This window comes from Mycteria americana, chromosome 1, assembly GCF_035582795.1.
Source record: "Mycteria americana isolate JAX WOST 10 ecotype Jacksonville Zoo and Gardens chromosome 1, USCA_MyAme_1.0, whole genome shotgun sequence".
Taxonomy (NCBI): Eukaryota; Metazoa; Chordata; class Aves; order Ciconiiformes; family Ciconiidae; genus Mycteria; species Mycteria americana.
The window spans coordinates 197577776-197604646 of NC_134365.1; the positions used below are offsets into that span (position 1 = coordinate 197577776).

Below are 26871 nucleotides of genomic sequence, written 5' to 3' on the forward strand. Positions count from 1 at the left end.
GAAGCTTACCAAACTTTTATCCTCTGCATAAAGACCTGAGTTGCAGGGAGGAGAGAGGTATTCCAAGCCACATCTTTTAGTTAAACTGGGTGGAAGCGAGAGATTTCTGTGCAGCAAATTCATCAATTTACTTTCTGCATCAGAGCAAAAGGAGGCCACATTCTATAAAGGAGAACAGATTACAATGCAGAATAGTTGTTTTTCCAATTGTTTAAGTACTATATGCTCACAAACAAAGTATTTAGGACTTTGTTTTCTCACCATAATCCCACTAGAAGTTTATTTTATATTAAACCAACAACTTAGAATACTGCTGCACTTTCCATGGAGGGAAGTATCTTTTATTGTTTTACTTTCTTTCTTTTATTGTTAACAAGAAAAAAAATCCTTTTGTGTTTAAACTTATTTTTCAGTAAGAATTGAGAATGCATGAGCAAGACATGCTATTCAGGCAGAGCTATAAAGTTGAAATAATAACTATATAAATGAAATCAACAATCTGCTACTGAATATGTTCAACTGAGCAAGACAGTAAATTTCAACTTTTAAGAGGCTAGAGCCAAACTGTCCATGACAACAGATTCCCTGTTGATTGGTACAATATTTTTTGCTAGCCAGAGAAGATTCTGTGGCACATCCTAAAGACAGTGTCGGCTGAACTGAATAATAATAATAAAAACATTAAAAAAAAAAAAAATTCAAAAGACATCAATAGGTGATATGGAGAGTCCTCCAGGAAAAGTGCATTAACACCTTACTCCATCTCCCAGAAAATCGCCTCAAATTCAACATTATGTACATTACTTGTTTAAAGATTTATTAGTACTAATGGACTTTTTGGTGAAGAATGTAACAAAGCAGTAACTAAAGTTAATCATTAAACTAAAAATCTACAGATTTACCTCTATCGTACTTCTCAGTTCATTAACCTTCTCTTGAAGATAGCCTTCCTTTGGACTGGCTGAGAATACAGAAAGATCTCCAGCCAATAGCATAGGAATTTCTGATCCGAATTGAGATTGCCACTGAAGGTTGCTTGCAGAAATGAATGAACAGCGGACAACTATATCTTCAATAGCAAAGTGTCTAAGATCTGTGCAGATCTTTACTGCCACCAAATTATAGCTTTCATCAGATAAGTACACCATAGTAGTGAAACCTAAAAACAAGGGAAAAGTCTGAATTAAACCTTAAACCTTTAACAAAAGGTTGATTACAGCAATTTGTATCTATTAAAAAAAAAAAAAAAAAGACACACATATCTTGAAAGAGAATTGGTAAATATAACATGGCAGCCTATCTGCATGCTAACAGATGTTTGATGCTTCATTCAGATTCTACACTATCTCCCTACTGATTACAGAAAACAACTCAAAGTCTGTGTTCCAGTGCTTAAAAAGTAATACTCCTATGGTGCTTTTCCTTTTTATTCAGCAGATTATCCACCTGTCCCTACCCATGAGCTCCAGTGCCTGGGTTCTACTCATTCCCTGACACTGTACACAAATGAGGGAGCTCACATGCATGCACGATGCTAAACACAGATGTGAGAACTTAGATCCACCAGTTATGGAAACAACTAAAGAAAAGCTTCTCTTAAGCTTAGATCCTCCCTTACTGAATTCTTCCTCAGCTAATAAGCAAAGACAGTTTTTCTTCAGGAAACCAGAATTATCTGCCAGCATATCATGGTGATGGGCTATATTAAAAGGTTTTCATAGGCCTGAGATGAAGGTACACCACCAAGATAATTTTGACTTTTGAAATAAAAAATGTAGTGCTTATTCAATGGGAGGACATGAATGTGGCCCACAACATACCTGTTCTGCTAACAGATACTACAACTCCAACTAAATCAACTTCAGCGCACAGTGGCTGAAAAGAAGGATCTGACAGACTGGTGAATTTTAGAGCTTTTCTTGGAAAGAAAATCTGTACCAGCATCTCCTGCGATACCTGAAGAAACACAAAATTTTTAAGTTTTTACTTATATAGACTGTGATACGTTTTAATGATACATCTTTATGCAGTTAAAGCACTTACTGAGAGTTGTAGATACTGCGTTTTCTTTGTTGCTGTTAACTGTATGTTAGTTGAGTCTGATCTTCCTTTGGACTGTGATGTTGACAGCTGGTAGATTCTGTACCGATTGCCTTCCTTTAACAGCGAACAAACATCTAGCAGTGGACGCCAGATACTCAGTATCGCTCCTAACAATATCAGATTAAGATATATTAGTTGTGCAATACTAATTTGAAGGCTTTTAAACAATATAAATCCACAAGACTCCCACACAAAAGCCCTAAACCAAAACCCAAATAAAACTGGAAATATTAACATGAAAGCTAGAACACTGTTGGGAAACTCTTCAAATCTACCTGCTATGTTGGCCAGTTACCATGTTTAGATAAAAGTTATTTATAATTTTCCAAGTACTAACCTTTATGTTTTTCTTGCTTTCTGTAGTCTGCCACACATAATTTCCACACAGTAGACACATCTCTTTTGGAACAACCATTTTCTTCCTGTTCTGCTGACTCTAAAGCCTTCTTGAATTCTTCTTGTATCTGAGTTTGCTTTTTATCATTCATCAGCTGCCTGTGAGCATTCAAAGCTTTTAACTGGTCTTCACTGAGGTATCCCTGTAACCAAGAGAAAATGTATTCAGTATCTTTTTTATTAATTACAAAATCCCATCAAGATTTTTAGATAGCCTCTTTCTTAAGTGTTTGTCCGTTACAAGCAATTTATTGTTCAACTGATACACTACTAGGACTTGAAATGAGGTATGTTAACACATGGGAGTCACGAGTCTTGACTGGTACTCAGCTAGTGCTCCGTTGTCTAAGTATTACATTATACACTGTTCTTATGTGATAATTAGTGAGAAACCTGCTTAAGAATGCATAACTAAGGTGAATATTTAATATAACAGGCATGCTTGCCTGTTTCGTAAGAAAAAAGAAATATTAGGAAAAAAATCTGTACGAAGAGTTGCGGCTCTCAGCAGGCTGCTATCTCTGAGCTGACACAGTGATTTACACTAAAATGCATCAGGAGTGTTACCTTTCTGACCAAGCCTTCAAGATCCAGATGCCTTTACATGTAGCACCACAGATACGCATAATATTTTATCAAATAAAGTCACAGATCATATGGCTGTATGACAGTCAAGGATCCTGACTTGCAAAAGGCAAGGCATGCATTTAATTTTTAACAACTGGCAGGGACTAATCACCTACATCTTTATTAATAAAGGCGTAAACACTTTAAAATTGTGATTGAACTGGAACAGGGAGTGAAGAGAGCAACAACAATATAATCATTCAAACACTTCAATGAACAGCATGCAAGAATAAGTGTGTGAAACTCAAGACTTAGGAGATGCATTTAGTTTTCATATACGCAAGACAAAAAGTAATAAAATTAGAAGTAACATTAACTTCTAAATTGTGCTATATCCTGGATTTTTATATCAAGAGAAAATAACTTATTCTGTTTTGCAATCCAAGATATTATTCACCTATTTTAACAAGCCCTCATGAAAATATTATCAAAATTTTTAATCTTAATTTACTTACTTAATTTACTTTACAGCATACTGCAGAAAATCTCAAAAGGTGGCAAAAATATATAGTTATTTAACGGTTGATTTTATCAGGAGCTAGCAAATTGTAAATTATTCCACAAGCATTTCAAAAGTAGCCCAGTAGGATCTACAGTTACCTCCATATAGCCAGGATCAGATGCATTCTGAATTGCTTCATAAAGTTCTGCACCATCTTGCAAATTATGGATTTGCTGTCTTGTGACTATGCGTGATCTCGGTGTTCTTCTGCTAGTTGTCTCTGGTGGAAAAAAAAGCCATTATGTTGAGTACAGCAATACACTTAAAGTGAAGGAAAAATAATTATGTAAGAAGCATGGTAGTACTTAGGCCTTGCTAGAATGAAAACACAAAACACTTCTATATAGGAACTGATATGTGTGTGTGCGCATAAATATATACATACATACATATATATATATATATATATATATGGAAAATACAAGCAGATAAAAAAAATCTCATTCATTTAAATACAGCATAGATTAGAATACTGTGCAAACTTTGTGGAAGCCAGTATCAGTGTCTGCACTTAGGAAAGGGTAGGAGACTTGACAGGCTACCATGAAACTTCATTGATACTTGACCATATTTTCTGTATGTCTGTCACTTCCTCTTCCTCTCATACAGCAGAAAAGCAGAAAAGTGTCAAAGATACCAAGATCTGGGACAACAGGTGACCACAGTCCTGCACATGAAGCCTCCTTAGGATACCAGCTAAAAGCCAAGTTAACTTCCTTACATTAAACTCTTACCCTCTTCTTAGGCAAGTCATTTTGCTGCTAGCATTTTGATGAATTCCTTCAGCGTAGTAGACTCCTGTATAGACAAGTTTACCACTCAAACATAAAACAACACAATGAGGTGACCAATATGTGGAAGTTCGTATCAGTGAAGTTAAGAATTATAAAACAATCTCTGATTTCAACTAAGAATTCAGTGGTGGGTTTTTTGTTTGTTTTTTTGGGTTTTTATGGTATGGTTTTATTTGCCTTTTCCTTGTTCATGAGGGACTCCAGCTTCTGAGAAAGGGAGAGGCTATCTGGGTTATAGAGATGACCCTGTGAAATTTGAACCACACACGCTACTGTTAGTGATGGAATCCTATCTGTTCCTGGAAGAAAACCCCAAACCCCAAACCAAAACCAACAAAAACTCCTCCCAAAAACCAGACCAGAGTATCAAGGCAGCTGGAATCTATAATCAGTGTGGCAAGAATCCTAACACCCTTCCTCATTCCAGTTTAGCTGAGTCAAACCTAAGGGGAAGCAAACACATTTCTGGTGCAGCACTGAGCTTCACGAAGCTGTAGCAATCAGGAGCCAGTTGCGGCACTTACTACTGCTAGAAATCACTGGCAGAGGTGTGCAGTCTCATTCCATTACAGAATCAGAAAATGGCTGAAGTTGGAAGAGACCTCTGGAGGTCATCTTGGCCAACCCTCCTGCTCAAGCAGGGTCACCTACAGCAGGGTGCCCAAGACCATGTCCAGTGAGCTTTTGAATATCTCCAGGGATAGAGATTTTGCAGCCTCTCTGAGCAACACTGTCAGTCACCCTCACAGTGAAAAAGGGTTTCCTGATGTCCAGAGGGAACCTCCTGTGTTTCAGTTTGTGCCCATTGCCTCTGGTCTTGTCACTGGGCACTACTGAGAAGATCCTGGCCCCATCTTCTTTGCACCCTCCCTTCAGGTATTTATGTACATTGATCAGATCTCCCTGAGCCTTCTCTTCTCCAGGCTGAACAGTCCCAGCTCTCTCAGCATTTCCTCCTATGTCAGATGCTCCAATCCCTTAAGCATCTTCATCGCTCTTCGTTGGACTCTCTCCAGTGTGTCCATGTCTCTCTTGTACTGGGGAGCCCAGAATTGGACACAGTACTCCACGTGTGGCCTTACCAATGCTAAACAGAGGGGGGAAGGATCACCTCCCTAGACCTGCTGGTAACACTCCTCAACTTCTTGTCCACCAGGACTCCCCAGGACCTTTTCTGCCAAGCTGCTTTCCAGCTGGGCAGCCCCCAGCACATACTGGTTGCATGGTGGTGTTTGTCCCCAGGTGCAAGATTTGCACTTCCCTTTGTTGAACTTCACGAGGTTCTTGTCAGCCCATTTCTCCAGTGTGTCGAGGTCCCTCTGGATGGCAGCACAACCCTCTAGTGTATCAGTCACTCCTAATTTTATATCATTAGCAAACCTGCTGAGAGTACACTCTGCCCCATTGTCCAGATCACTAATGAAGATGTTAAAACAGGACTGGACGCAGTGTTGATCCCTGGTGTACACCACGAGTTACTGGCCTCCAGCTAGACTTTGTGCCACTGATCACCACCCTCTGGGCCCAACTGTTCAGCCAGTTTTCAATCCACCTGACTGTATGCTCATCCAGCCCATGTTTCATCAGCTTCTCTATGAGGATCTTAAGGGAGACAGTGTCAAAAGCCTTACTGAAGTCAAGGTAGACAATACCCACTGCTCTCCCCTCATCTACTGAAGCCAGTAGTTTCATCACAGAAGATTGTCAGATTAGTCAAACATGACTTCCCCTTGGTGAATCCCTGTTGACTACTCCCAATCACCTTTTTGTCCTGCATGTGCCTGGAAATGGTTTCCAGGATTAGTTGTTCCATCACCTTTTCAGGGATCAAGGTAAGGCCGACTGGTCTGTAGTTAGTTCTCTGGGTCCTCCTTCCTGTCCTTTTTGAAGGCAGGAGAGACATTTCCTTTCCTCCAGTCTTCAGGCACCTCTACTGATCACCATGATCATTCAAAGAGGATCAAGAGTGGCCTCACAAAGACATCAGCCAGCTCCTTCAGCACTTGTGGGTGCCTCCCATCACCACCACGGACTTATGTATGTCCAGTTGCCGTAAGTATTCTCTTACTTGACCCTCTTCCACCAAGGGTACGTCTTCTTTGCTCCAGACTTTCCCCTGGTCTCCAGGGCCTGGGATTGCTGAAAGCTGGTATTGCTAGCTAAGGCTGAGGCGAAAAAGGTGCTCAGTAACTAAGCCTTCTCCACGTCCTGTGTCACCAGGGTCCCTGTCCCATTTAGCAGCTCCACTGACCTCAGTATCTCCACAATCGCACAATGTTTGTGAGGAAAGATGCCCAGTGCTCAGTCTTGGTGTTCACGTCTACTGAGATATATCCTAAGCCCACTTCTGGGTGAAATTTTACAGTGTCAGATCTTTGAAGAGAATGGAATTACCAATTCTACAATTTTGTAGCACTTCCCTGAGCATTATCTCAATGGTAATTTTTTAGTAGCCTGGCTAACAACACATTCAGGAAGAGTTTCCTAGATAGCTGCAAAGCCAAGCAAATAAGTATGTAACTGTTTTGTTCTGAAAGGTCTTGATACATAGGAAGTAAAAACCTAAAACAATACAACATAAAAACAACAACAACAACAAAGAAAACCCAACACCCTATCTCTGTTTCTCTATCACCAGAGAAGTTTTGGGCAGATTCTTTAAACTCTTGTGTAAACGCCAAAAAAGTTTGTGTGTTGTATTACATGTTCTGAAACAATGAAAGCTTTACCTTCATGCTTTTCATATTCTGCTTGGATTTTTGCAAACAGAGCTTCCAGTTTCTTTTGTTGATCCTCTGCATGCTTGGCAGCTTCCCTTTCTTCAGCTCGGCTGTTACGAAACACATATGAACCAGCTGATGTCTTTTCCATCCACTGAAATAAAAAGATTCAAACAAAAAACAGACTTTTTTTTATTTTTAACCTCATCTAGTTTCCTTCTAATACTCACTGCTAAGCAAAAATGCTTTAAAAACAGGCAGTAGATCATAAGTTCTTTCAGTATAATAGATAAAAGGCAAAAACCCACAGCATTGGTTGGTAAATCTTCAGTTTAAAGATATACAGACAGAATGGAGCAGTAGTCAAAACTGCATGATTTAACAGCTGAAGAAACCATAGCTTATAGTAATAGGTATCAATGATGTAATTTAGAAGAAAGCTGGATCCCACTGGTAGATACATTAAGATACAAATCAAACTCAATGCTTAAAAAGACTTTTTTTTTAAATGCATTCTACCCAGTTTGTCTTTCCACATCAACTGTACTGCCTGTTTTAACATGCTAGATTAGATGCTGTAAAAGAACTATGATGTTGCTCTGCAAATACTCAAACTTTTTCTGCCTGAAATGGTTCTATAGAACTACAGCCTTGTCCACAACCCTGTCAGAACTGGCTTGCCTGATGTCTTAAGTGCCTGGTTTGAAGAGATAGGTGGGCCAAAGAGGTCACTGCTGCTGAAAGTGGTCCCTTCCCTTCCTCTTTGCTGCACAGTCTCATCTTCTCCCTTGCACTGGCTCTAGCACACATCTGACCTCATCACACCACATCAGTTTGTTAATTCAATAGAAGCAGTTTGTTGGGTTTTAGTTTTTTGGCTTTTAAAAAAATTATTATTATTATTAGTTAGTTACTTACTCCTGGTTTAGTGAATTAAATTAGCGAAGCAACAGGATGAGATGAGATCCAGGTCTAGCATAGAGAAGCGGCAAGAGAGTATAGCAAGAGCAGGATGAGGAAGGGTTGAAGGATTGATCCTTATGAGGAAGTGAATTGCTGAAATAGGCTCTGCCTGCCTCATTAACTGCAGGTCATGTATTTCCTGCAGTATTCACAGTTTGACACCTTTAATTGTGATTCCTACACTCCTTGACTCTTGAGGTAAAAAGGAGACAGAAAGTCCAAGTCTTCCTATCGTTTTGGTAGGTTTGAACAAAACTCTCAGTGTTTCTGGTTTTTTTTTTGTTTTGTTTTTTGTTTTTTTGTTTTTTGGGTTTTTTTTGTTTTTTTTTTAATCTACATCAGCACATCAGTCTCTTGATATAGTGAGATATAAAGCACCACGTTCCTCCCCAGCCTGGAAGCCATTTACTGTGATGTGGTTACAGATTACAGTCCCCTTTCTGGGACCTAAATAAATGTTAGTTCTATCAGGGAGTTCACATAGTAAGTGCTACAATTTCCTCCATTAAAGTAATGATCTAAATATCAAAGTAATGATCCAAACCAAGTATTGCTATTACCTTTGCAGAATTCATTCTACATCAACCACCAATTATACAACACTTCAGAAAGAAAGCAATGAAAAAAAAGTCCCCTATATGTACATGCCAAGTGTAACATACTCTGAGAAAAGTTAACAAAAACTGAAAGTTGTATCCTGGCTAAACTGTTAACATTAAGAGGATTGATTACTAACAAAAATATTGTTTCTTTTTGTAGTTGGTGGTGTTATAAAAGCAAGTAGTTAGAGTGAAGTCTGACCATATTTAAAATGTCTGGATATCAAGCGGTATTGAAAACATCTTCATTCTATTTTACACCATAATCACATTGTATTTTCAGTCATATTTTAAAATAATAAATCTTAGACAATATAGGCAGCTACTGTAAGAAAAAGTAATCTTACTAATGGTTATAAATATTTAACTTCTTTGCAGGGATATGTATGTTAATAATAGAAAAAACTGGGTTTCACTTCTACTTGGAGTTGAAACTTGCAATGTTTTTTTCTCCTTTAAAACAAGCACTGTGCTTTTTAGATTACAGAACTCAAATTCAATTATTTCTGGCTTTTTGAAGCTGAAAGCAAAGCCAACCAGAAGATACTGAGCACAAACTGAAATTCCTCTTATAGCAGGGTACTCCAGTTCTGAAATATTAAATACATGCGCACTGCAAGAACCACTCCTGTTCATTTTACACATAATGGTACCTTTTCTTAAGTTTTTTAGCTGTCTATATTATATCTGATTTGAGGAATGATATAGCAATTAACTAATACAATTTAGATCTCATAGAACCTCTTAGATTCATAAAATACTTATACCATACCTGAATAGGATAAGTTCTTTGAATAACTATATCAATACACCCCACTGCACCACCCTCACTGTAAAGCGATGACAAAGGCAAAGGAAAAGGTCTGGGATCCCGATGAAATCCTAGTTTTGCATGCCATCGTGCAAGTCGAGTGCTGTTCGCTGAAATCTGAATAAATTAAATGTTGAATGATAAACTGTCACTGGTAGGTCAAAAAGATATCCAACTTACATCTAGAGGAAAGATTATTTTCATACTGACCTCAGTAAGAATATCTCATTTTTGCACCCAAATACATTAATTTCATTTACAAATAATTAAAATGTAATTTCACAGTTTCTTTTCACATTGAAGAATGTATTTTAAACAGAAACTAAAAATTTGATGAGTTAAAATTCTCTAGGAAATGAGCATCTATGAGACAAGCCATTGCTTTATACCAGAGGAGCAAAATTTTTATGCTGAAACTTCACCCAGCACTTTAATCATCCTCAAACAAGTCAAGACCCTCCCCCCCAAACCCACCCTCTCGCAACCTGTCCCCCCTGCCCCCCATTCTTCCTCCAACTTCCATATTGTCTGTGATGGATAAATACTTTTTCTAACTTGGTGCTTAACCAAAGTAAGGAGCTGGAACTGACAAAACACTATAAACTTCTCTTCCAACCCCATTGAATAGCGTCAGCTACTTTGCATCATGTCTTACAGATCTGGTTATCAAACCTCATCAAAACTTTGTCTGTTTATAAAGCCCTGACAAAACTTTTTCTGTTTACCAAACGTGGCTTAAGTAAATAGCATCTATCACATCTCTCCATCACATCCAATCAAGCTGAACTAATATTTTGTTTTACCTTTAACATAAGGGAATCTGGAGCTTCCAGTGGCGTACATCCATTTTGAGACCCAACAAGTTCTGCTCCATGCACTATGATCTTCTGACCAACAGTCAGCCTTCTTCTATGTAAGAAAGCTTTGAGAGGTGGATCCAGAAGAGCTCTAATCCCATACCAGCCATCAGTAACTTCAATTATTGCTGCTGCTTTTTTACTTTCCACATTCTTATTGCTACTGCTAGGAGATACAACTGTGTTTAGCGATATGATTTTAGAAATACACAGTACAAGTGTTTTACCTGCCGCATCATCTCTCTCCGTTATTTTTTTGATTGCTGATCGTTTACTTTTATCAACTTCCAAATCATACCTACAAAAAAGAATTCATGATGCTTTGTTAAAGCAAACAAAATCTATCACGTTGTTTTTCCTTAAAAACTATTGTAGCAAACTATCGCTATATGATTAAGTACCACTGTAGCAAAGCAAATGTTATCTAAATTTTTGCAAATAACATGCACTACATTTTAATACTGATATGCATAAGTTTAACAATATAAGCATTCTGATAAACAGTAAATGCAAGGTAGAGGTGCTTATTTTGTAACATTATGAACTAGAAAGCACACTATCACAAATTACAACTCCAAATACATTGCTATACACGTACCTATATTTCAACTGCAACAGCACTGTTTCTGGTGTCAAACATCTGTTAGCAAATTCATGTGGAAAAGACACTTCCATGGCTGCCAACTTCCATACAATCCACCTATAGTGATTGTAAACCCAGGCCTCTGTTATTAGCTTGGGATCCACACCAGGAGTGTCACAGAGGGCTCTGCAGATAAATTGTTAATAAATTAACCTAAAATCCACCGTAAGTTTTTACTTGCCTATTTTTCCCTAGCATTGTATTCAGTGTATGTACATAGGCAACATTAACAAAGGAATTTTTATTACAGTGAAAACAGGAAGGTTACATTCCATAACCTGATCTGGTTATTGTCTGAATACTGAAGTTTTGTCTTCATATGCTTTGGCAGCACGCATGTGCATACATGCATGCATTCTTGAAATGGAGACTTTTGACCCTAGCAGCAGCTCCAGGGGCATGCTCTGCTTCACGCAGTTATGCACATAGCATAGAGGGACAGAGGTGTGCTCTATTCCCTTTCAGCCCTGGAATTTCCCCTGCTCGCTTGATGAGCTCATTACAATCCATCCCTTTCTACTTCACAGTTTCTAGAGTTGTGGTTTGGGTGTTTTGTTTTTGTTTCTTTTTTTTTACGCATGCATGTGGACAACACATTTCAAGAAACTTTCAGTTACTACTGAAAAACTTTCTTCTCTCTGTTGAGTGACTGCTCAAATGGACTTTCATTCTGTGTCGAGTCCAAACTGTACCACCATGACCTGCATGAGTTGGGATGGAAACACTATTTTTGACAGCTCGCTCAGTCACTAGAAAGGCCACTTCATTAAAGGAGAAAGAAAAAGAATTAGGCCAGAGATTCAAATAGCTGAGCCATTAGCCTGATTAGAACACAAGTTAAGTGCTATCAAAAAGTCAATTTCCAACTTGTTAGAAAGCCTCAAGAAGATTTTAAGGAACTGTATTGCAGTTGGGTGAGGAAAAGAAACAACTTAAAAGCCAAAGTCATATACAGGAAGATAAGGAGCAGGCATGACCATCTAATTAATTATGACTACATTAGAAGAAAGCAAAGCAATCTCAAACTTTAGGAGATACTCTGTAATCTTTTGTGAAGGACAGTGCAATTCAGGAGCTAAAGAGAGAATTCAGGTTCAAGATTAAGATCCTAAATACAGATGACTAAATGAAGGCATATATATTCCAGTTGATGGAGATCTAGTTAATATGCTTAAAGGAAGAAAAAGACTGATTCAGCTGACCAACCAGTAGGTGTTTATTATCAACCATATGTTTTAACATGTAACAAATCCAGAAAAGATAGAAGAACTGAAGGCAACCTCTTGTGGAACATGCTCTACAAATTATTCGAGAGTATATCTGTATTCAGGGTCAGATCAACACTGCCACCCAGAGCAGGTTCTGACACCAAAACCACCGTGGCTCTTCTGGGATATTTAGCAGTATGTTGGTGGTTTCTCTCTTCTGTTTCTGAAAAATGAATGTGGGAAAAGCCGTATATCTGATGGCCTGACCACAGAATCAGGAGCACATCTGAAAGTTATTATTAAGACAGGCTGCCTCTGTAACAAGAAGTTGGACTGCCTAAAAAGGCCAATATTTGGCACATCTAGGCATAAGATGTTCTGTACAAATATTTAATATCTTTGCCATTCACAGGAAAATTGTGTGAAATTAATCAAGATTACCTCCAACATGCCTAAGCAGCAGATTGCAAATACACTGATCCAGAGTTGGATGCATTGTTCCCAGAGATCTGCTGCTTCTTGACAAAAACAACCTCAAACCTCATGTTTCCTATGAATTTGTGTAGCAGCATTGCTTGTCAGCCTAGAAATAGCAATTTCACATGAGAAAAGAATGACCAGCTTGCTTTCTAAAATGCATGCAACTCCAGAACACTGACATGTAGGCAAGAGGTCCTGCACTGTAACTGCACATGGATGAACATCCCATACAGTCTTTTATGCATCTACCATAAATGCTTTGTAGGAACATTCCACCTAGCAAGGTACATCCCCAAAACATTCAACAATCATGTCACCACTGGAGGGAAAGGCAGAAGATGGTATTGCTAATAGCAAAATACTTGCCAAACAGGGAGGAAACAGACAAGTAACAAGTTAGGTCAAGTTCTGCATACTCTGCCTTTGAGTGACTACCTAAATGCATATGCCTACACATCCCACAGCTATCCATGAAACAGTTAGGGCATGCAATGCCACAGGGTGCAAAATGGAACTGTGGGAGGATTAGCTTTGCTTTACAGTATTTAGAAAAAAGCACAATCAGTTTTAAGGACTGCTCTGAGACAAACTTGATTTACTATCAAACGGAGAGACTTGAGAACTTCCAGAGCAGCATGCAAAAATTCTTAGAAGCCATTTCTAAACAAGTGAAAGATAAGAGGGTGATTGGGAATGGCCAACATGGATTTACTAAGAGCAAATCATGCCTAACCAACCCAACTGATTTCTACAACGAAGTAACTGGTGCTGTGGGCAAGGGATGTTGCATATGTTAGCAAGGACTTTGACAATTTCTCACAGACTTGTCACAACATTGGTAAGATATGGGCTGGATAAGTAGACAAGGTGGGCAGAAAATTGACTGGACTGCTGAGCATAAAGACTTTGATCAACAGTACAAAGTCCAGCAGGTGAGCAGTAATTAGTGGCACCTCTCAGATATCAATACAGGTACAAATGTTGTTTAATGTCTTCATTAACAACCCAGATGATAGCATGGAACACACTTGCAGCAAGTTTATGGATGACACTAAATTTGGGAAGTGGTTGATAAACTGGGGGGCAGGGTCGCTATTTAGAGGGACCTGGACAGGCGGGAGAAACAAGCTGGCAGGAATCTCATGAAATTCAACAAAAGCAAAGTCTTGCACCTGCAATGGAACAACCCCATGCAACAGTAACAGGCTGAGGCTGACTGTCTAGGAAACAGCTTTGCAGAAAAGGATCCAAGGTCCTGGTGGACAGCAAGATGACCATGAGGCAGCAATGTGTCCTTGCAGCAAAGCAGCACAAAAACATCCTGGGCTGTACTATAAGCAAAGCCGGGAAGGCAGTGATCCCTCCCCTCTCTTCAGCACTTGGAAGACTGCATCTCAAGTTTCTGTCCAGCTTTGGATTCACCAGGACAAATATGCTGGTATATTGGAGCAAACCCCGCAGAGGGCCACCAAGGTAGTCCCCCTGTGCTCTCGGGGCCTAACCACAGGATGTACAAGTCAAGAGAGCTGCGTTTGTTTGGGTTTAAGAGAGAAAACAAAGAGACCTTATTGCTGTCTACCGCTACATGACTGGAGGATTCAGAGAAGACAGAGACAGTCTCTTCTCAGAAGCACACAACAAGAGGATGAGAGGCAACAGACCCAAGTTGGAACATGGAAAATTCTAATATTGGAGATAAGGGGTTTTGTTTTGTTTTTTTTTAAACCATGAGAGTGGTCAACTGGCACAGGTTATCCAGAGAGGTTGTGGAATCTCTGTCCTTGGAGGTGTTCAAGACTCAGCTAGACAAGTCCCTGAGTAATTAATCTAATTCAAACTATGTTGAACAGGGGCTTGGACTGGATGACTGCCAGCAGTCCCTTCCAACTTAAACTATTCTATGATTCTGTGAATTCCAGCACTTGATTAATCTTCACTGAGTAGTTGTTGGGTATGGACACAGAACATCTCCAGTTCTCCCAAGATGAACAAATGTTGTTGACACCAAAAACATTTCCCAAAGTCATAGCAATGACTTTGGCATTAAAACTGTTTCCCAAAGTCATGTGGGAGAAACTAATAATGATGCTGACTCATTAGCAAGAGCAGAAAGCAAATTTTTTTTTTTCATGAGGAAGTACAGATCACAATCTGGAAGTGCACATCTTATACTAGTCAATTTTCCCATATTGGATTACTGGTACCAACTTCACCAACTCAAACTTTTAAATAAAAGCAGTCCTTGAGCTTGGAACAGACCTATCTCTGTTGCACTTTGGTACTGGGAAGCAAATATTGCAAACCTCTTGAATTCTGATACTACGTAGGTTGGCAATGCATGCTTGACTACAAATACTACTCAAATACAGGTCCCTGCCTTGAGTGTTTGTGTGAATACATACCAACAGTGACACTGACTTGAAAAAAGAGCATCTCAAATTTACAGAGGAAATCAGAAAATAATGGTAAAGTATTTTCTGAAGTTTTGCTGGAACAACAGTACACTGGTAGTTCCTTGTTCTGTCACACATGCTTTTGATGAAGTTATAATGTACAAACTTGCTTACAAAACAAAACATAATTTTTATGAAAGTGTTTAGGAGAGATGCACTCAACACATACACTTTTTTTTCAGCTCATCTTAAATGACCTGCAAAAGGAGGGACAGAAGGACCAGGAAGAGTGCAAGAGCAAGGGTTGTTTGTGCACTTTTTTTTTTTTTCTTCTTGCATACACTCAAAAGAAAGATTGAATCAATCAGTGAGTTTTACTACTGAAGTCTTTGCTTCCTTCAAATCGTATGTCAGCTTTAAAAACATTATATTGAAAAACATATTTTCAGCACTGTCCTGCCAAAGAAGCCCTAAGCACCTCCCCAATCAACCTTCATTCCTATCAAAAAACTCTAGAGCCCAACAGAAATAAATCTTTTTCCATTCGGAAAAAAAAATCAAAACCTATTAATGCTAATTAAACAAAATGGTAAAGCTCTGAATTAACAGAAAACAGTAATATTTTTCTAGACTATTTACACTGTTGAAGGATCCCCAGAAATTTTCTAAATTGACTTTGTATGCTTTCTTTAATGGTCAGTGAAGATCACTAGCAACATTAGTCTACATTGTAAATTTACAATCCTACAATATCTTTATTTACACTAACAGAGGTGTACTAGAAATGCACAGTAAAAAAGTAGTCAGAAGCTTTAAAAGATCACTATGTTGGTTTTATTCTAGCGGATAAGACAATCACTAACTAATAAATAGCATACTTGTCTCAAGTTCATAAATAACAGTACCTGTAAAACTCCTTTTTTCCAGCTTTCCCCTCATCTGTAGGTATTAGCCATCCTCCATCAGCAAGTTGCATCCCATTTCCAGCTAATAAATACTCCTTACTGAAAAAGTCTTTGATGAGAAACTGGAAAGATTCTGCATTTGTACTGTTAATTTGTATGCAATATTTTGAAACACCGTATGTGTAAAGCTGCAAAAAATTAGATGAAAAAGACAAAATAATGACAATACAGTAAGAATGCACTTGAGAGTTTTTATATCTAATGTTATAAATTCAGATAAAATATTTCTTTCAGGTTGAGACAGCTTTTGTCTGACCTTGTCATTTCATATGTAATCCAAGGAGAATGCAGGAATTCCCAGCAATTATTTTAGAAGAACATTATCACAGTGTGCTTTAACTGTTTAAAAAAAATCGGTAGGTTTTGTACCTTCACTGTACCAAAAGGAAGAGGCTTTTGATACACGCTTACCTGAGCTTAAATTTTAACCATGCGTTATCTTAAAACAGCTCCTCATGTGGGTTAAAAGTCAACAGCAACTATAATTGGTGGATTTTTTCCTTGTTTGATGCTTCTCTTGTTTGATTATAACACTACAGAGACATTTATGATCCTTATTATTTGGAATAGTCTTAAAAACTGTAGCAACTGGTATAACAGCTACTGTAAATACTTATCTCAAAACTGAAGAATGTATCTATTCAAAAGCTACTGAGTTTTTGCTTAAGAAACAGACCCCAGGAAAGACGGACAATAAAACATTATCAATATACCTCTTCTGTAGAATAAAAACTAGGAGATTTCTCTTCTACTGCAGTTTTCAGAGAGATTCTGTTTCTTGCAGATGTTTTGATGACATAAAGACTGCCTGGCTGTGAGCTAATATTTTGCCTGTATTTCTTTGTAATTCTCATTTCCTGCAGATCTCTGGCACAGCGGAGATTTGCCATCATCTTGACCATAGCTGCAAAGGAGAAAAAAAAAAGGGGGGGGGGGGAAAAAAAAAGAAAAATCACCAAAACCTTTTTACATATATCCATTTAAGATATACAGTCACACGTCACACTATGAAAGCAGACTCAGTGAAGCATATTTTCTAAGCCACTCTGCAGATTTTTAGAAACTGCAAGTCTAAATATTCAAAGTTTAAAGCAGTTAAAAAACAGTGTTTACTGAAGGCATTTGAAGAATATTTCTATGAAATGAATGATATGAAATAAATATGAATATATACATCCCTGAACTAAACTAAAATCCATATATTTTTTGCATCAGACTGAACTCTTATCTTCACAGAAAACTCCAAATGAACAGAAATTGGTTGATGATGACTAGTCCATAATCCTGAGATTTTTGACCTGTAAATAGGGGATCTAATTCTGCAAATGCTCATGCACCTGTTCAAATATACACAATGAGTCCTTCTGAAAAAATCTAGGTTATTGATTGTAAAAGTTACATAAATTATACACATTGGAACATTCAAGAGAGCTTGGAAAGCATAAGCCCACATGCTAAATAAAGTCAAACAGTTGAGCATCTAAACTCTGCTTCTTTGAAAAATGACACAATTAGCCACTTACATGGTTAAGCCTACATTTTAATTAGAAAACAGAATGAATACAAGCTTCTATAAAAATGAATTAAGTATAGTAAGGCTAGTCGTTAAGGTTCCTAGAATATTTTACTTAAGACGTATATAAAATCAAGTATCAAATGAAACATAAGCCATCTTAAACACTTGTTTCTGAAGCACTGTGTGAAAACAAATCTTTCATGTTGTTAATTAACTTTGGAGATGAGAGGAATATGCTTTATTAGGAGTGCAATACAAAATATTAGGAAAGTAATTATTTCCTAATTTTCCTAAAAAACCAACCAACCAACCCACCAACCCCAATCCCCAAAAACCACCAAAACCAAAAAGACACCCCAAAAAACCACCAACAAAAAACCAACAAACCCCAAAACCCAAACTTAAAAAGCTTGTTTTTATTTAAAAAAAGTCTGACAGAATATGCAAAACCCTTAAAGGTTCAGTTCTGATAGTTAGTAGTCACAATAGGTAAGTGATCAAAATCTGAAAATACCTAAATTTCCATTTTCTAGGTCAGTGTCTGCTGCATGCTGGATGCAAGACTGGTGATCCTGAGGTTCAGCGATGTTTTGTTCACTTGTGATCTGATTTAATTCTGTCTCTTCAGTCATATTTTTGCTGATTGGTGAGTCACATCTCTTGCTGCTGCCTTGTTCACCTGTAGAAAATGTCCGCTTGGTTTTGAAGGGTGGAATAAAAGTTTTAACAGTTTTGCCAGATTTGTACAAAATTCTTGTTTCTTCACTCTCTTTTGCTGAGGCCTTACATGGAGTAGAAACCCCTGAAGTACCATTTGAAGACTGCCTTAGTGCATAGTGCTGAAAAATGGCAGGTTTAGATTTGAATCCTTTGAAGTCTTGATCTGGTAGAGTAAGAGTAGGATTCTTGACTTCTTGTCGTTCTTTAGTAGCCCTACAGGGACGAAAACATTTAAACATACAGGTTTCAGCTTCCTGACAAAAATCTTTGTCAGTATTTTGATATTCTCAATTTAGTAATACAAGTTTCAACGCTACATCAATAAAAAGATAAAATATCAGTCTTTGACTTTTTAAAAACTGAATACTTACTTTCTATCTATCGAGAAAAGAGAAATACAAGTGTAACATTTGTTTAGCATCTCACTGGTTTACTGCAGCAATGTATGTTATATTGTAATTTAATATGTTTATTTTGAAGTAAAATTATTAGTCTTTTATAAAGGTAGCAAATTATTACCATATATTTTTAAAAAGTTACAAGAGCTTGTGAGGTTTTAAGAAATTGCATTAGAAGAACTCTAAAATATATTATAAATTTCTCACCCAAAAGGTCGACAAGTTATGGGTTTTAAAGGAACATGGTACATAAATTTTCTTCTGTCTTTGAAAATGCCTATAAGATAATTAGAAAAAAGTTTCAAATGGTACATTGTGTAGATAGATATTTAAAGCACAGGTTTTTTCTATAGTAATGTTATAAATATATAGAAAAGTTTCCAGAGTGCATTTAAACAGCTTTGTTCTTTTTTTCTTTTCCCCCCAAATAAAATGTTTGTATAAAACGTCTTCACACTAGTTGCAGACAGATCTAAAGGGTAAGTGACCACAATGCTGAACTCTCAGCAGTTCCTATTTGTGAGCCTGCAAGATGTTTTTAGGATCCTGAAAGGGAAATGTTTATCATATATTTAATTCCAGGTAGGCTCACCATTCAATTCAGAATTATTTTAGCAACTTTTTTTTTTTTTTTAAGTTACAACAGAAAAGGGCACATTTGCACAAACTTCCCCTTCCATCACTGAAGGACATACTTTTCTTGGAATTATCAACATAACTAAATCATATCTGCCTGGAATTTCAACTCATTTGTGCTATGCCCTTAGGCTGCAAAGAGGAAGTTTCATATGAGAAGTCATATATGCAAGATGCCACATGTTCGAGAAGTCAGAGGCAAGACTATACTGGAGATTAGAACTGTTTTCAGTTGTTCCACCGAAGAATATCACTGTTCAGATCCTGCTGCAGGGTAGGATAATATTTACATATGAAGGGTATAAAATTAGTTCTCTGGCAGCAACTTACAAATTCCATTTAAAACTTTCTTTAAATCATGGGGTTTATGCTTAGAACAGATTTAGGACAGCATTCAGGAACCAATATACTGGTTAAACTGTATTTGATGAATCCTGCTACTGAATTCTAGGTGAGAGCATGCAGTACTTAGAAAGAACAAGTTCCTTAAGGAACACAACTTATCCCATAACCAAAAGCCATAGCCAAAATCACATTATCCTAATACCCTAATCACTAACTAGCTTCACATAAAGCATCAACTCAGACTTTCAAACCTTGATTTCACTTTCATAAGCCTCCATATTACTGGCTCAAAATATTAAAAGCATCTGTAATGTAGACACCTATCAGTAAGTATATTCTTCACAAGTTATTATATGATGAAATTACCAGTACCTTCTCATTTTCCTGTAGATAGTTTTTAACTGAGAAATTACAGATCAATAAAATATATTCTTCCTAGTGAGACTAGAATTTGTGAGATTTAGGATTGTGAGAAACTGGATAAATTCATACCAAGTTGGAAATTAAACCAGAGTTCTTGCAGAAGTAGTACATTGTGATATATTTAGATTCTACACAATAACGCATACCATTAATAATGTGATTTCAAGTCAGCAGAGACATTACCACAGCAGCTTCCCTGAATTTTCATGACTATATTGATAAAAGAAGCAGTTAAGCAATCTTATTATATGTTAGTTTACTGGAAACTGAAGAATTCTAAAGATAACAACTGACATCAGATTACTACTTAGAATACAAGAAGACTAAAATTACCATCAGGGGTGCTTTTTGAAGCTTTCAAAGATCTGGGGGGATTCTTTGTTCTGTTAAATTCAAGCAGTAGCTGTCTTTTAATTGGAGGTTCTCCTAGGACAAATATGCAGATTTTTAAAAGCGATGTTCCTTTTAAGTTCGGTTTCTTACCAATACTGTATAACTTAATTATCATTTCTAAATAAAACATACCAAAAGCAAGCAGAAATAGCAAGTTTTCAGATCACACGTCTGTATTAAACAGCCTTTTCGAACACAGAACCACTTCACCACAATTTGCAGAAGTTTCTTCTGTACAGAATGAGTGTATATTGTGTTACCAAGATTGATTTCAAGACTCCATATAATGAAGTCTGTTGCAGAATCTTTTGTGGTCAGTAGATCTGTTCCATCCAAATGAAAATTTGTGAGCCTTAAGTTATCAAGCGTACTCAAGACAGTCTGCCTCAGAAAGTGCACCACAGTGGACTTCAGCAGCACAGCTCACCTGCAGCTTCTTTTGTACTTTCAGTAATCAAAGAATCCCTACATAATTCTAAAAAAGTTTGTAACACATCTTTCACAGAAGCTGTAACTAAGGATGTGGTTCAGCTGTGTCACAGCTGTTTCAAGTTGGACTGATAGAGTCCTATCTGCCTTTTCACACCTACCCAAACTTTCCCACACTAGCCTGCCCAACCTTTGTACCTGAACTTGTGCAGCTAGGCAGGGATGCTCTTGCAATCTACCCTTCCATAAATAGTTTTCAGCTGGCCCAAGTCCCTGAGCAGGTCTGGGTGACTGTGCAAGCATTAAGTACCAACACTTCAGCCCTGAGACAGATAGATCAGTTTTAGATGGTAAGAAACCGTGCTTTTAGACGGATAACTTTTTCATATCAGACTAGCAGTCTCAATGCAAGTGAAACCTTGTACTCACTACAAGACACAAACCAGTGAAAATGGAATTGCTACTTCTCATTTTTCAATGAAAAAACCCACTAGATTTGCGTAGAGAGGAAAAAAAGAAGTCTGCTCAGAGAGAAAATAAGCAGTAGCTTTCTTCCATAACTTTATGATAAAACAGGAAAACGTGCACACCTTCAAAATTACTAATCACAAATTTAGCTTGTACTGTGTATTTAAGGCTGGAAAGAGTGGATGAATTATTGCCTGCAGCAAGAATTTTTGTCATTAACACTAAGAGTAAGAACTTCAATTTCTATATGACCTAAAAATCAATGTGACATGCAAAAAAGCCCCAAACAACCCACCATGCAGAAATACAGTTGAACATATGTAAGATGTAGACCTACCAAGTGAGTTTTTTTCTTCAAAGTGCCTCTTCCCAAAGGTCTTATTTTGAAAGTTTTTATCCAGTCTGCCACTGAAGGACTGTGCAGCATTGATTTGTACTCCGGAATCAGAAAGATTGTCTTCCATAAAAGCTCTTGCACTTTCTACAGCCTCTGCTTCCAAGTAATTTTTTGGAGTTTGGAGAAGATCAATATTGACTTCTGCTTTAGCAGTAGCATGACATGAAACTGCTTCAGACTCTGTTTTCATCCCCAGATTCAGCTGCCCTTTTCCAAAAGACCTAGTCTCCACCTGCTGAAAGGTATTTTTAAATAATGTTAACTGCTTGTTTTTTTTACTATGTGGTACATACTCAGGCATTTTGACATGGTGAGTGCTTAGGAAAGACTTCGTTTCCTCAGGGTAGATGGTTTTTAAGTCAAAGTCTTCATTGCAGCTTTTTTCAATTTTGGATTCTGAGATCACTTCATCAGTTAAAGATTTTACATGTTGACCACACTCTTTAATTGAACTAAGTTGATCTGTAATGCAAAGCCCACCGCCTAAAAAGTCATCAGATTCTTTTAAAATTGCCTTTGCTTTTTGATAGGCATTTTTAGAGACTGTTACCTGCTTTCCACTTGCAGTGCTGAACTCAAAAGCTGGATTTGAAATCAATTCAGTGCTGGCATTTTCTTCCCTTTTTGGTAATGCCATCTGCATTTTCCTAGGAACTACTTCAGTGTGCATTTCAGACTTCTCAACATCTTCCTCAACTAAATATGCTTCTTGTACATGCGATGAATGATTACCTTCCATTTCTGAAAAGAGCTGTCTAGCTTTCCTGAGTGACTCTTCTGATAGTTGTACAGGCTTACCACTTGCTGTACTAAAAAATCCAAGATTGCTTGTAGAAGAATCCGAGTGCTTTATCTGCTTATCTGGAACAGGCAAGTGCCCTAAAAGCTTAATATTCTGTTCAAAGCATGGCCTCTGAGAATTTGAAACAGACTTTGCATCTGCAAACGCATTTGTATCTTGGTGACCATTTTCACTAGCACTTGCATTTACTTTAATAAAATGGGATGCGGCTGAATTAATCTCTTCACTTCTTGTAGCATTTAAAAACTTAGCAGAATTAGGACACTCAGCATGAATGACGGAAGATGAATTTCCAGCAATTTCTGTTTGATTAGTTCTTGAGTTAGTCTCAATTTCATGTTTTATAGATTCACTGTAGTCTTCTTGAAACATTTGTCTGACTCTTGCTAATGCACTTTCAGAAACAGAAACTGCTTTACCTTTTGCTGTACTAAACACAATTTGTTTCAGATCACCCTTTTGATTTTCAATATTAAGCGTTGTTTCTTTTAACCTGGTTAAATTAGTTTCATCTTCAGGAAGACTGACCAGTGACTGGTTTTGGCAAGCATTAACTGTGGTGTCTGTGAAGCAGTTTGTATCAGCACAAGGTTCATTTAAATAGTCTAAGTCAAATTCCTTACTGTCACAGTTCAAACAAGAAGAGATACTTTTTGAAGTTAAGAGGAGGGATTGATTAGATTTATTGTTACTATCCTCAACAAATAAAGTATTTTTTGTATCTCCAGGCAAAGAATTCTCTTCAAGGTCATTTGATACCTTCATGAAATGTAGAGATGCGGCAGAGCGCACAGGAAAATCATGCATGTCTTCTGAATCATCCCTCTTCTTTGCTGAGTATTCTGTCCTCTCTGCAAACAGTTTTCCATCTTCAGACCAACGAGTTCTACTTAAAGCATCACTCTCCTGTCCGGGAAAGGATTCCAATTCTGACTTTCCAGGTCTGACGTCAGGTTTTTTATGTGCATACGAAGTTACCGAACTTCTTTCACAATCTTCACCTAGATTAACAAATGTATCTACTTTAACAGTATCAAGAATCACAGTGTGTTTAATGGGACTGCTCTCTACTGTCTGCTTAAACTGATCTCCAGGTTCTTCAGGAACAAGTTTTTTATTAAAATTAAGTTTTTCTGGATCACATTGAGCACTGCTCTCAATGCATAAGTCACAGTCTTTGACACAGTTTTTACCACATTTCCTTGTCTTTAAGGGGTTCTCAAAACTGTCATTATGTTCCTTTTCTAAATCAACATTTTCTGCAAAAAACTGTTCAGCTTTAGCCAAAAATCCATCAGTAATTGTTATTTTCTTGCCACTAGCAGTACAAAAACCAGTCAGATAACTCCCCTTCGCTTCATTTTTTTCAACATCCACCTCTTGCTTGAAAGGTATTTGATCACGATGGTGAGAACCTATTTTTATTCTGCTTTCATTCACTAACGGGACCTTATCGTGGATGGTGTCTTCTCCTTCCGTATTTTTACTATTTGTGTTTTGTTTATCAGAGTTCTCCAAAACATTTACATCTCTTTCTCCACATTGTACATTGAGCAACTGTAGAGAATTATCCAAAGCTGCATCAGAAATGGATATGTCACCACCAGCTGGAGTTCGAAATTTGTGTGACAAGTGTTCATTTTCCTGCTTTCTGTCTTCTCCTTTCTGATGAGGAGACAGGTTTTCCATTTCATCTGGTATGCTTAAACTATGTTCTTCTGCAGTTGTAATAGCATCTCCTAGACATGTTACATCTAGTGAGTCTTCCTGCAAACTACCTTCAACTTGGCAACCTCCTTGATTCAAAAATTGTTTGGAAGTTTTATGATTCTGATTATGTTTTTTAATGGATGATAGACTGTTCATGATAGTGTTAGTACTATTGCAATTAACACTTTCATTATCATTTATTGATCTTTTTCTCCAATTTTCCATATTTTCCTTAAATGGTGTACTGATACTTTCCTCATTTTTTTTCTGCACGTGGTGGGAAACAGAACCTGTGTGGGAAATGGCATCTATGCTTTTGAAATCTGAAACAAAAACAGTTTTTCCTTTGTTTTCTTTTGTCAGGCATCTGACAAAATTACAGTTAAAAGACATATGCCCATTTGAATTGAGACATCTAGTACTAGTTTCAGAAGATTTAAACAAATAGTTATCATCATCCAAGTCCCTGAAGAGCTCTGCAGATCTGGTCAAAGCCTCCTTAGAAATATTTATTTTTTTACTTCCAGCTGAAGTAAAGCCTACAAAATTAGAAAAGCTGTCCTGTTTAGCTACTGGAAAGCTCCCATCAGATATTCTACTTTCATTTCTGTCTAAGTTAGTAAAAGTAACCTTTTTGTCATTTTTATTGAAAACCACTGCATTTTCTTTTTCGTATTCCACCACTTTAGAATCTTCATTTGTGTCTTCCTGCTTAGTACAATACTTGTCATTTTTTATTGGATTTTCAGATTTAAAAGTGCTGCAAAAATCGGTATCTTTCCTTGTTTCAGAAGTATTTTCCACATTCATTGTTCCACGTATTTCTACAGTTCCGAATTGTTGAAAGGCATGACTTTGTATCATGTTACTTTTCTTTCTAAACTGTGTAAATTCAAACTGACTACCTGTTTCTTCCAGGATACTAGAAAGTTCAGCAATTTCAGCTTCTTGGCTTGCTGTCAAGGTTTGATTTGTTTCTTGCAAGGATTGTTCATTTCTAGGAAAGCTTTTACACAAGCCAACTTTATGTGGAATAAAATGTGTATGCCTGGGCTCAAGAAAACTTGTCTGTGAATCTAAACAATCAGATAAATTACTGCCCAACTTGCTTTCTGAATCTGAGAAAAACTTATTCTCCTTTTTAATTTGATTTGAAAAGTTTCTGACTCTTTCCATGGAAGAGGCTTCAAAGCATTCATTTTCAATATCTTTGAATAGCATTTTGCCCTTTGCTATACTGACTTCAGAAAATTTAATCTGCTTATTGGAAGCAGTCTGAAAGCCACCAAAGCCCAGGTTGAAACCCCATGCATTAAGATTTTCTGATGATTTCCCTTTATGCTTTAGGTTCTCCTTTGACTTTGTGCTGGAATACATAGGTGCTACTTGTTTATCTTCTTCAGAAATTACTTCATTTAAAGAATTATCATCTATACAATCTAACAATTCTTTAGCAATCTCTACAGCTACTTTATTGCAAGCAGCTGCTTGAGGGCTTTCATTGTTGTCAACTGACTTTGGCTCTTGATTGTCGGCTACAACTTCTAAAAAGGCACCTGCATCTATTTTCTCCCCTGGTTTTAACCCAGTACTATCATTTTCCAAGCAGTTTATTCCCAAAGGTCCAAGTACTTCTCTACAGTCAACTACTGACCGTTGGTCTGTAGCATGCCTTTTATCAGTTGATATTTTACTGCAACAACCACTGCTGACTCCATTTATGCCAAAGTTGGTCTGACTCAAAGTATTATTGAAAGCGCCGTTTGTCACAGACGTAGTGTCATGGTACATATCAATCAAGCGTTCATTATCCCTAGGAGAAGACCATGCAAATTGTTCTTTAAGGCTCCGAGGTACAGTAGCTCCATCGTTCACATTAGCACTCAAGTACTTATCTTCCTCACCCTTCTCTAAGCAACAGCCTTTAGGGAGCAATCTGGAACGCTTCCTTGCCATTAGGCTTGCTGAAGTTAGAACTTTACGTTTTATATTTGAAATTATTTCACTATTTAAAGAATCTATTGTGTCTTCTTTCTGTGTATTAGATACTTCTAAGCATGTTAATGATGTAGCAGGTTGATCCTCTCTTGCATTTTTCCCCAAGTCTCTCAGGTCTTGTTGCTTCAGCCTATCATTGAAGGAATTATCAGATGAATTATCCATTATATCCATTTTTAAAGTACAAGTGCTGAAATTGTTTTCCTTTATATTCGATTGCAAATGCTTTCTCTCAGCAAAAAGCAAGCAGTCTATAAAAAGACATTACAGAAAAAAAAAGTGTTAATAAATTAGTTCTCATTTATACAAACAAATGCAGATTCAAGATTTTCATAAAATTTTGGCCCATAAGATCATTTCTACACGTTTAATACTGGTACCATAAATATCACTTTTGTTTTCAAATGTGAACGCTTTGACAAGACTGGAGATCTGTTTAATCTAATCATGTTCTAATAACCAGAAACAACTGAGTAGCCTGCAGGTAATGCTATCAGTTAAAAAAAAAAAAATAATCCATTTTTACTTGTAATGAAATTTGAAGAGATGGGCTTCCATTCCTTGTGTCTTAACAT

The 26871-nt window shown here is 37.2% G+C and overlaps 1 protein-coding gene across 5 annotated transcripts in view; it reads right to left on the reverse strand.

The window, feature by feature from the left end:
* The window catches only part of BRCA2 (BRCA2 DNA repair associated), a 43183-nt gene that overhangs the window by 2296 nt on the left and 14016 nt on the right, over positions 1–26871 (reverse strand). For 2 of the 5 annotated variants that reach the window (XM_075490786.1, XM_075490790.1), the window contains 16 exons: positions 21727–26547; positions 20433–20525; positions 18903–18972; positions 18092–18510; positions 16775–16965; positions 16002–16189; positions 10971–11141; positions 10319–10670; positions 9477–9632; positions 7152–7296; positions 3727–3848; positions 2441–2642; positions 2044–2210; positions 1821–1956; positions 903–1159; positions 10–162 (listed from right to left, as the gene is read on the reverse strand). In XM_075490786.1, coding sequence (XP_075346901.1) covers positions 10–162; positions 903–1159; positions 1821–1956; positions 2044–2210; positions 2441–2642; positions 3727–3848; positions 7152–7296; positions 9477–9632; positions 10319–10670; positions 10971–11141; positions 16002–16189; positions 16775–16965; positions 18092–18510; positions 18903–18972; positions 20433–20525; positions 21727–26547 — 7643 coding nt within the window. The remainder of the gene's footprint in view (positions 1–9; positions 163–902; positions 1160–1820; positions 1957–2043; positions 2211–2440; positions 2643–3726; positions 3849–7151; positions 7297–9476; positions 9633–10318; positions 10671–10970; positions 11142–16001; positions 16190–16774; positions 16966–18091; positions 18511–18902; positions 18973–20432; positions 20526–21726; positions 26548–26871) is intronic. The other 3 variants (XM_075490788.1, XM_075490787.1, XM_075490789.1) reach the window with 3 other exon arrangements.